At 39.4% G+C, this 11,895-nt stretch overlaps 1 protein-coding gene across 1 annotated transcript; it reads left to right on the top strand.

Annotated features, from left to right (window-relative positions):
* Nucleotides 1-8,202: 8,202 nt before the first annotated feature.
* Nucleotides 8,203-10,477, top strand: LOC137825243 (uncharacterized). The gene is made up of 5 exons (XM_068630915.1): nt 8,203-8,560; nt 8,798-8,885; nt 9,113-9,764; nt 10,291-10,341; nt 10,409-10,477. Exons 1-5 carry the CDS (start codon nt 8,203-8,205, stop codon nt 10,475-10,477), a joined length of 1,218 nt encoding a protein of 405 aa, XP_068487016.1.
* The last annotated feature ends 1,418 nt before the right edge of the window (nt 10,478-11,895 follow it).

Here is an 11,895-nt window from a genome sequence, read left to right on the forward strand (position 1 = left end):
TTTTGGAAGCGCAAACGACAGCTGAAGATGACCGTTGATGAAGCCACGTGTCGAGCGATCAGAAAGAGGGGTTTGGAGGAGCGTCAGAAAAGCAGAGGGTACGAACGTTTGGAATTCCGTGCCAGCGCCACATAGGTCGGCAGTGATGTGACCTCTTAGTCTTTTCGCTGGACAAGTCTTCGCTTAAGACTGGGGGGCTTGTGTACCGCCCAGGTAGTCGGAATAGATGACGTGGCGGCAAGTTATAATATAGGCGTGTTGAACGGGACACCTGGCTGGCAGAAGGGAAGGAAGTCGGGAGGCTCGTGCAGTCGCCAGTCATTAAGTTGGCATGCCCCGATCTCTAGCATACCTAAACCGGCGGTCACCCAGTTTGTGTCGTAGTCGCCGGGTGTGAACCCAGGCGACAAGGCGATCAGAGATCGCCGAGAGGAGGACATCGCCGAAGGATCAGGAAAGCTTGTTCCAGGCTTTCGAAGCAAAGGATGAAGTCGCCAGATGGTCATTCCCTAGCTGGCCAGAGGTTGAGGTCGGGGAACAGCTTACCCGAGCATGCACAGTGAAGTAAGTAAAGTAGAATATAATGGCGGCCGGCGAGACCACAGGGAAGGTGTGTATGATGACACCCGTACTCGCCACACAAAAGAGATCGCGCTCCAAGGCAGCTATACGCTGAGTTGCTTCCTGCATAGGTAACTTAGTCGAACAGCCTGAAGAGTAAGAAGTGACGCTCAAGTCAAGGATGCTCCAGATGGTGACACGTGTACAACTGGATGTGAGCCACGTGTCCAGATGTGTAACTCTCAGGAGAGAGAAAGCGCACAGGTATATAAGGGATCCTAACGAACTTCTGAGGTACGCACGTTTTAGAATACTTCTTTTACGCTTGCGAGAACTTGAGTACGCTGAGAGAGAACATTGCACGGTTCCTGAAGTTCTTAGTTTTCTCTTAGTACTTTGGTGGTTCAGTGGCTGACTTGAGCGTCGGAGCGCGATCGGCCGCAACGGCGCCGTTCTGTCTTTTGCAGGTTCTTGAGGTGAATCAAGGTGAAGGACGGAAGTTAGCACGGTGCAAAGCCAATCCAGATTTGACGAGGCAAGGCTCTTGCGTTCTGGTCAACAGGCAGGATCACTTTCCATTCCTAGCATGCCATGTGGCAATCCTATATACAAGGAACTCTCCATTCATAGCTTGTCATGTGTCTTTGAAATATTTGAGAGTCATTGGAGGACGTGCCTAACTTACTCTCAAGGAGCTTGAAAAGTCATCATGAAAAGAAAAGGCGCCCCAAAGGTGTATGTCTTGTTTGGAGAGAAATATTATGAAATTGACTAAGAAATACAAAGTCATCAATTACTATTCTACTATTTATATTTTATACAAAACTAAGGTAGATATTATCTTCCGTATTTTTCCCAATTGATCCTCTACTCTTAGTTGAGAAAAATGGTGGATTTAGAAAGGATGGTCCTCCATCAAGGCCCCCTATTTAGAAAAGGATCTATCATTAGATCCAACTCGTTTAGATCTTTTAGCCACCATTTTTAAAAAAGTTAGCATATTCCTCCAGGTTCAAAGATCCACCTGAAGAAAATAGGAAACATAAGAAGAACACAAAAGATGTATAAAGGTTTTGTTTATTTTTGTTTATTATTTTGAAAATCTAAATGAGGTAAGAGTAGAAAAAGAAGTACCTCTTTTAAAAGAAGATTGTGACATATAAAGAGGTTTGGATGATAATGATACAAGAAAAGTAAGAAAAAGAAAAATGTAAGAAAGGACCTTTGTTTCATGGTCAATGTACTCCTTACCTGAAAGATAGTCAGTATGGACCCAAGAAGTACTCTTATTTATATATTTATTTTTCTGTTTTTGTACCTTATGAATTTACCAAAACATTGTTACTTCTTATGTTATTTCAAAAACTTTTTCACAAGACTTGATTCAACTTCAAAAAGAATTTTTTCTTCACATAAATCTTCACAAAAGTGTTCTAAAGAAGAAACTTTATTTCAATGTTTGGTTTAACTCCAGACAAAGAAATTTCGTTTGAGTTCTTTTCTTCTTCAGTTTTTCAAACTTGAGATTCTAAAAATTCTTTTTCATGGAAATCAATTTGAGTGTCAATTAAAATTTTATCATCATGAGTTGGAAAAGCTTGATGATCAGAAGAAGTTTTAAAACTATGTTTTTCCTTATCATGATCAAAAGAGTTTATAGGACACTCAAGAGTTGGAGTATATTTAGAAAAAATGTGACTCTTTTCCTGTCTTTTTCTTTAAAAGTCAACCTGAGTGAGCAAAATATTTTCAAAAATATTTTTATATTTTTGGGAAGTTAATCAAGAGATCAAGTATGACATTTCTTCAAGTTCACTTCCAGGAAAGTGAGGTGAGTCACAAATGACTACTTAAGTACGAAGACTTTCCTAGCCAAAACTTACCTTATATAGTTTTGACAAAAGTTCCCTCAAAGAACTTCAAAATAATTTTATAAACGGAAGTGAGTGTCTAATAAAATATGAAACTAAAGATCAAGAAAGATCTACCAATAAGCAACAAAATATAAAACCTATAAGAGACTTATAAATCAAGAAAATAAAAGAAGGAATTAAAAATAGAAATTTAAAGCTATAAAGGAAAATGCTAATGAAAGTAAAACTAGTCGAATCATAAGGTGCAAGTGCAGGTGACACTAAGAGCCCCGTGAGACACTTAATGATGCAAATCAAGATGAAAAGGAGGCCAACATTCAAGAAGAAGAAGACCAAACTCATGGAGAAGCCCAAGCCCACTCCAATCAAAGAATCACTAGGAGCATGGCTAGATAATTGGGAAGAGATTGCCAAATGAAATCTCTCTTTGTAATATCTCTTGTATTAAATTGTAAATAGGATAGGATTGCCTTAGGGAAGTGCCTAAAGAAGGAAACAAAAGAAACTATGCATGTAAAGGCATTTTTAGTCACTAGTTACTTAGAAATGGCTAGGAAGGTCACCTTTTGGCCTAGTTAGGCGCCTCTTGTTCATAGAAGGAACTAGAAGGAGTCTTTCCTTCCTTCCTTACCTAGAGGGCTGGTCATCTCCCACCTTATAAAAAGAGAGCCTTGCCTCATTGTAAAACAAGTTGAAAATTGAGAGTAATGAAATGCTAGTGAATTTTAGAGAAAGTTGTGAGCCTTGACTCTTCTTCTCTCTTTAGTCTCATCTTGTGAGCTCTTGGGACTCTCAAGTGGCGGCACCACCACTCATCTTGGAGCAACCACCCTCCAAGTGGCGTGAAGATCATCCCTTGGTCTACAACCACATAAGTCATCCTTTCCATCTTCCATTTCTCTTCCGTTTTTGTGTTCTTACTTGTGTTTTTCTATTCCATTCGGTGCAATCTGTTCTTTGCTGTTTTCCCTTTCATTTTCTGCACTTTATTTCTCCTTTAATCAGTGCAGTTTGGTTGTTTCCTTGCTGTTCTTGGTTCGTCCCTTTTTTGGTATCCAATTACATGTGATAATCTTGTTGTTTTCAAATTCCTTTCCATGGGTTTTGTTGTTTAGCTCATTTCATTCGGTAGATCCTTTGTATGCTGCCTTAACTTGCTGTTCTTGTGATTCCTAAACTGTTCTTGAGTAGTTCTTGGGGTTTACTTGCTGTTTTAGAGTTACCCATTCATTCTATATCCATATCATGTTATTGGAATCATATCACTTACACTACTATTGGGAGTAGCGTAAGTAAAACTAGTCGAATCCTAAGGTGCAAGTGCACATGAATTCTATTAAACAAAATTCTATTGGGATTACCGTTGGAGAAAATTCCCAATTAATCGAAAAGTAAAAAAAAAAAATAGGTTTTATGATACCAAAAATGCAAGATGAAAGATGGAACAAGTTTGAATGAACTCTTTGAAGCTTTTGTGATGTTGAATATCCAACTTTGTGCACTGAATTATCTTGTCTCCTCCCCTCTCTCCTCTGAAAAAATCTTTGCAAAAATAGCACCTCAAGGAAGAAACCTAAGAATCCTCTTTCCTCAACACCAACAACTTACAAACTTCAAAGCCTTCACCAACAAAGGAATCCAAGAAAATAATGCAAGAAAAGCACAATTTGGAAAGCTAAACCAAAAATATATTAATGTGACAAACTTGAATGGAAAACCAAATAAAAGACAAACAACAATAAAAGGTAAGAACTAAAGGTTAGCATAACACAAAAAAATGAACCTAAGAATGACTCTAAAATGGATTACAAAAGAAAGATCTAGAGTGGACAGGCAATGAACAATCTAGAATTTAAACAAATTTTTTCAGAAACTATTTTTGTATGAAATTTATATCTAAGAAACTAATCACAATATGTGATCAAACGAAACAATGTTTGGGTAAATAAATGTATATTATCTCAAAAACAAATCAAACATCGCAACACTAGGTTCCGAAATTGAAACGATTTTTCAACGGTGGTAGAGAAGACTCGAAACTTTATTGTAAAACAACTACAATGAAAAACATCATATGGAAATTTTGTTAAAAGTTTGAGGTTAAAATACACAAAGAATAAGGTGTAATAAAGTTCATACCGGGAGAAATCAATAGAGAAAATTTATTTTTCTTGGCCAAAAACGTTCTAGCTTTTACGGTTTATATCTTTTTTTCTGTATTGGTTTTGCATGTGCCTTGTTAACTAGATTTAAACAACATCTCAATGAACTTCTGTAACGTTTTTTCATATTTCTTTACCAAAAACAAATTCAGAATAAATTGTCAAGAATAAACTAATTTTTTTTATCTCTAAAATTAGTTTCTATTTCATGATTTTCTTGCAGTGACACTCAAGAGCTTAGAGATTTCAAAAGAAAAAGACTTAAAAGGTTCTACTAGTTTTATGAAAAAAACACAAACACTTGGTGTGCATTTATAAGTCTAAAATACATATGAAATAGGTGGAAAACTAGAATCATGTTATAATTAAAACAAAAATTAGACAAGACTAATGACAAAACAAGATTAAAAACATAAATCCTGACCTAATTGGACACAAGTTTGAATTAAAAACTCAAAAACAAAAAACTACTCAAGAAAAATACCCAAATTTGAACAAAATGAATTTGAAAACAATTCTTTAGGGCTTTTGGTAGGGATTCATCACACATCACAAAGAAACAAAAAAAATTAAAAACATATAATTCTATAACATTTAAAGTGAGATGAATCGAACCTAAAAACATGAACATGAAGAACAACTCATAGGAATTCAAGAAACATAAAAAACAAATAAAATAATCAGTGGAAAATGACAATAATTGCTGGAAACTAAACATAATCAACGAAAACTAAAAATAAACAGTGGAAACTTTCAAAAAAATGAAGAACATATGGAAAACAAAAACGATATTGTTTATCATAATGAAGAACACTCAAGAACAAACATAAAACTTATTTGAGATTAAGGCTTATCTAGATTGTAGCCTTGCTCTAATCCACCTGATGCAATTCTTCTTGAATGTTAAGTGGAGATTGATGAAAGGAAACAAAAGACTTGTAGATTTACGGAGGACGCATGAAATGGTCATGGAAGTTCTTGGTTTGGGTATGAGTTTTAAAAGGTGCAAGGGACAAGGAAGAGGTAAGTCCAACTTCCTTGAGTTTCTAAGAATGCAAGAAGCATCATAGAGAAAGACTTGGATAAAATGTGCTGAGAATTTTAGAAACCCAATTTAATATATCAATTTGTTGCAGCAATACATATGCTGAGAGGGCAAAAGCTGTGGTGGATGTTGAATTCAATTATGCACAGTGGGGATGCTGTTATAGTCAGGCCCATGAAAGGAAGTTGGAGGCCCAATCTTATGAGGGTCGGGTACCCCACCCATCCCAGATTGAAGGGGGGAGCCTGGGCTAGGACCAGAACAGGGAACTCTTAGACGTGAGGAAGAATATGAAAACGCCTTAAGCGGGAGTCAGAACGGAGACATGAAGGTCGGGGAACACGTGCAAGATCGAAATGCTGTATGTGGGATAAGTGGTACAGGAAATCCAGCACAGGAAAGTGAGCCACCACAGATGACGGCGACGGAGGGGTGTGAAGGAGGTAGTGAAGAAGGAGGCGTTCAGGAAGGAGTAGTTCTAGAGGAGTGTTTATCGCAAATGCTAGGAGTCGAGGGAACAAATGCGAAAGCAGGCTCACCTCTTTACCACGTCGATGAAAGACGAAAGGGCTCTTTGAATTGGGCGATTCCTCTATCCATCCGAGGACGTCTGTAAGAATTAACTCAAGAACATCTAAGGTAGGGTCACATTCTCACCACAGGGAGGGTATGGGCGCCGATTCAATCTCTGATGGTGACTTTATTAATTGTAATTTACGTTTATGTGAGCCTAGAAATTCGATGGAAGCATCAAGGTTGTGGGAGGTTGGGAAACAAATCGGGATAGCTTGTCGGAAGGACGAGGAGGAGGTAGTCAAAGAATACCAGTGTTTGGAAGAGAGAGATTTGGAGATTATGAAGAGCTTTGAGGAGGGTGAAGAGGTAAGTCATTTATGTTGATAGTAAATATGAATATAAGAGGGTTGGGGGTAGCTCCAAAGGGAGGTATTTGAGACATATCATAGCAAGTGAGGGAGCGAATTTCGTTTGTATCCAAGAAACAAAATCGAGCCTACTTTCGGATGCAAGATGTTTCTCTGTGGGGGGACAACAATGTAGGCTGGTTACATTATGGAGAAGACAATGGCAGTGGAAGTTTACTATCTATGTGGTGTAAAGAAGCTTTCTGCTATGAATCACATGTGATGGGGAAGGGGTTTATTGCTGTTTTTGGTCAGTAAAATAAATCAAATTGCAGGTGTGTTGTGGTAAATGTCTATGCTGCTTGTTCTTTGAGAGATAAGATTTTGTTATGGGGGGAGTTGACTACTATTAAAACAACATCCGTAGATTTGGTGTGGTGCTTTTGTGGTGACTTTAATGCCATAAGAAAGCATAGTGAAAGGAAAGGAGTAAGTACAAGGGACAACCAATCAAGCGAGATGAGAGGTTTTAATAACTTCATTGATTCCATTCTGTTGTTAGAATTACCTCTTGTAGGTAAAATTTTTACTTGGTTCAACTTGAATGGAAAGGCTATGAGCAGGTTGGACAGAGTGTTAGTAACTGAAGAGTGGTTGCACAAATGGCCTATGTGTAAACAATATGTGCAACGCAGGGAAGGATCAGTCCATTATGCTATAGTGGTAAAGTCCTTGGATAAGAACTAGGGCCCCAAACCCTTTAGAACCATTGATGCCTGGTTCATGGAGAGGAATTTTCTCGCGATGGTGAAGGATAAATGGATTTCATACTCAGCTAAGGGGAATGCTTTAATGGTGATTAAAGATAAGATGAAATGGTTGAAAGGTGACCTGAAAATATGAAATAGGGATGTGTTTGGTAACATGGAGACCTCAAAGAAGATGATCATGTAGGAGTTAGAGGCCTTAGACTGCCAAGTATGCAATGGAGTGTGGTTGGAAAGTGAGAGGTTGAAAAGGATTGATTTGGTGTGTCGTCTGAAGGAAACTAATAGAAAAATGGAATCCCTATTACGTCAAAAAGCTAGAGTTAGCTGGTTTAAGTATGGAGATTCTTGCACTAAATTCTACCATTCCTCTTTGAGATGGAGACGTCTTAGGAATGATGTAAAAGGTGTTGAGGTGGGGGGTCAATGGTGTGAGGAGCCATGTACGGTTCGTGCAGAAGAGAAGAAACTGTTTGAAAACAGATTTAAAGCAACGAAAAATTTTGGGGTAAGGCTTGATACAGTTGAGTTTAAGTCCTTAACCCAGGAGGATAATCTAAGTCTGCTAGCGGAGTTTTCTGAGAAGGAAGTAAAGGATGCGGTGTGGCAATGTGAAGGCTCAAAGAGTCCAGGACCTGATGGATTCAACTTCAATTTCATCAAGAAAAGCTGGGAGTTTATAAAAGAAGAGTTTGTGGCTGCTTTGGCTCTCTTTCATGAAACAGGTACTATCCCAAAGGGGTGCAATGCTTCATTCATGGCTCTACTCCCTAAAGTTAAGGATCATGTATTGCTTTAGCAGTATCGACCTATTTTGCTAGTAGGTACTATGTACAAAGTCATCTCTAAGGTGCTAGCGGGTAGAATGAAGAATGTCCTACCTTCAATTATAGATGAAAGTCAATCGGCTACAGTTGGATCAGAGGGTGTATGGAAAGTGCTACAGTTTCTGTGCTTGTTAATGGGAGCCCAACGAAGGAATTTAAACCGTCTAGAGGGTTAAGGCAGGGCGACCCTTTAGCACCTTTCCTCTTTATAGTGGTAGCAGAAGGTTTGGCTGGCCTAGTAAGGCAAGCTGTAAAGGCTAGGCTACTCTCTGGCATCAAGATTGGCAAAAAGGAGGTTGAGGTGTGCATCCTACAGTTTGCAGACGACACTGTATTCTCCTGTGAGAATTCTTACTCTAATGTGCTGACTCTGAAAGCTATCCTTAGGGGGTTTGAGTTAGCTTCAGGATTGAAGATTAACTTCCACAAGTCAAAGTTAACAGGAATCAATGTCCACAGAAGTAATCTCGTTTGCTACACAAAGACCTTAAACTGTGCGCAAATGGGAACTCCGTTTAAATATTTGGGTCTAGAAGTAGGAGGAAATCCAAGGAAGAAAAGTTCTGGGAGCCTGTGCTAAACAAGTTAAAAGCAAGGCTCAATGTGTGGAAAGGGAGGTTTTTATCCTTGGCAGGGAGAATTTGTTTAATTAAATCCGTTCTCACTGCAGTTCCGCTTTACTACCTATCCCTGTTCAGAGTGTCAGAAATGGTCTATAAAAGCATCACCAGCATCCAAAGGAGATTTCTATGGGGTTGGGGGAAGGAGAATAAGTCAATCTCATGGGTAAGTTGGAAAGATCTATGCAAACCAAGAGAGGAGGGTGGACTGGGATTGAGAGACATTTGAGTGTTTAATCATGCCCTCCTAGCTAAATGGAGATGGCGGTATTTATCAGATGAGAAAGGGAAGTGGAAGGATTTGTTGATCTTGAAGTATGGCTCGGAACTCCATTCGTAAACCCTAGTGAAACTACAATTATGGTGGTGGAGAGACTTGCTTAAAGTCTGCAGGGAGGGTGGAGGAGATGGATGGTTTCAGAAAGAAATTGGATGGAAAGTAGGATGTGGAGACAAAGTAAAGTTCTGGGAGGATGTGTGGGTGGGGAATTCTAACCTCAAATCTTTGTACCCCAAAATTTTGGAAGAGGTAGGCGAATGGGAAGATGAGGTTTGGCGATGGCGCTTAGGATGGAGGCGGGCAAGATTTGAGTGGGAATCTGTGTTGGAAGCAAAGCTTACTATACATATTTCCACGACTATGTTGAGTAAAGAAGAAAAGGATATCCAGGTATGGGGGAATGATGAAAAAGGGTGCTTTACTATAAATGCTGCTTATGAATACCTAGCTAAACATGAAAGAGGTTCCCGTCTCGATGTGTACGAGACTCTGTGGAAGTCTAAGGCTTTCCCTAGTGTGTTGACTACAACGTGGAGGGTTCTGATGGATAGAATACCAACTAGAGAGTGTTTGAGTAGGAGAGGGGTGACGATGAATTCAATCTTACGTGCCTTATGTCAAACCAAGAATGAATCTTGTCAACATCTCTTCTTGGAATGTAGATATGCTATGAGTGTATGGTCCATGTGCTATAGGTGGATGGGTATACTGTCTGTCCAACATAATGATTTAAAGACCCACTTTGAGAGCTTCCAATTATTTCAGGTTAGTTATAATCAAAATCTGGTTTGGAAGGGGGTGTGGACAACAATAGTCAGGTTTAGGGTTTAGGGTTTAGGGTTTAGGGTTTAGGGTTTAGGGTTTAGGGTTTAGGGTTTGGGACCATAGGAACTTGGTTGTGTTCAAGCAAGGTGTAGTTGATGCAGAAGAGATTTTCCAAAAGGCCCAAATTAGTTCTTGGTTATGGATGAAGCACAAGGCGGAACCTTTTTATTATACTTTAGCGGATTGGATTCTAAACCCAATGTTATGCATCAAAAGCTATAAGTAAGTGAATGTTGACAAGAGTATCTTCTACTCAAGGGGGAAGGAGGTGCTGCAGGTGTTTATCGAGTGATCTGGTGCTGTGTAGGATGATGTGAAGAATGCACAGAAGATGCTGCTTTGGTGCTGGTGCTGATGTAGGTTTAGAAGTTAAAGTAGAAACCGATGGAGGTGTCTGGAAGCAGTTAAAGTAAAGATCCAAAGAAGCTTGGTAATGAGGATGTGTTACTTTTGTATGGGTGTACAGGTCTGTTATGCAGCAGATAGTTGTTGTCTTTTGGGAGATGGTTGTCTGCAGGTTTGCGGTTTCTTTAGAAGCTCTATTTTTATTCTCTTTTGGTAGTGTTGTCTTCCTCTTTATGCAGCTGATTTCCGTGGCTGAGCGGCGGTGCTTCTGGTCTGGTGCTGTCATGGCTATGTTGGCGAAGGGGTAGCTGCTGTCAGCTCATCAACCTGGGAATAGGGAGTAGAAGGGTGCTGGAATGGATGCGGGAGTAGAAGAGACGGGGTTATTGATGGTTACCTTGCTGGGTTACTGATGCTGCTGTCCAAATTGTATACAACACTTTGTTGGCTACCTTACCTGACGCTACTGTTGTATCACAACAGAACCTATGTGGGGGGTTCACTGCCTCTGAAACCATGTTTAATTTTCACCACATGAACAAGTCAAAATTCAATTTTATGAGGGAAGATGTTGGAAGAAATAGAGGTAGTAATCGGGAGGGTGATTGGAAGGAATAAAGGGCCTTAAGCATTGATAGTTGTGGCAAGTCTGCAGGTGATGCAGGGTTTTCATTAAGTCATCCCTGAACTAGATGGTCAAGTCAACGAAGAAGAAGTGAAGGGTGATGTGGCTGTTGTGGCTAAGTAGCTATGTTAGTTTGTCCATCTAGATCACCAAAGGTTTTGAATTAGTTGTAGCTTGTTATTGGCCGATACTTGAAGACTCCAACATTTGAGCTTGTTAATCCTTGGATAAGGTTTAGCATGATCCAAATGAAGAGATGTAGGGTGCTGCACAATGAAGGGTTCCTGCCTCAAGATATCCTAGTAGGAGTTTCTGTTAGCAAGGATGGAGTAAGAGTCTATGGTAGCAGGATAGCAGTAGAGATTAGGATTTTTCTTTGGCATTTTCAGGGAAGACCCCAACAGGTTGGCAAAGCTAGAGTGAGTTTGACCCTGTTAAATAGTAATCCTGATGGATTACGTTTTAAAATATGCAAAAGTGAAGATTTGGTTGTTGTTAGAATGATGGTGATGTTCTGGTTGGTTATTTAAGTGATGGAGAATAGATTTCTTGGTATGGCAACTGGCCTGGTTGCTGCCACAACCCTGTGAAGTTTGTGATGGTGGTGTACCATTTGTTTCGCTATTCCTAGCGGGTCCACCATCAAGTGTGCACTGTTTTTTGGGTATAGGTGCTGCCAAAGTGTTGTTGTAGTTATGTGGTTCTTCTTGGGTGTGTATTATGTAGTTAAGCAACATTTTAAATGTTCTGCTCTAAGCCATATGGAGGATTAACCATGTGTTTGATGTATACGGGTTGGGATACCCCTGAAGTATCCCTCTTAATTTAATTTATTCATTGTTGATAAAAAAAGGTCTAGAAATTACAATAGGGGAAGGGATAATGATAAATCCCTCAGATAAGGATCAACCACTAGGGCAATGGCTAGAAGAATCCAAGAAGAGTAAGACTCTACTACTCCAAGCAGAGACATTCATTTATACATATTTGAAGGATTCATAACCTAGTGGTACAATCTAGAGTAGAATTGAATTTCTTACTCAAAGTAGAATAGAATTTTGACCTGTATTTTGACCTTGAGTAGATTAGGGTTAGGGTTAG

This window comes from Phaseolus vulgaris, chromosome 8, assembly GCF_000499845.2.
Source record: "Phaseolus vulgaris cultivar G19833 chromosome 8, P. vulgaris v2.0, whole genome shotgun sequence".
Classification (NCBI taxonomy): Eukaryota; Viridiplantae; Streptophyta; class Magnoliopsida; order Fabales; family Fabaceae; genus Phaseolus; species Phaseolus vulgaris.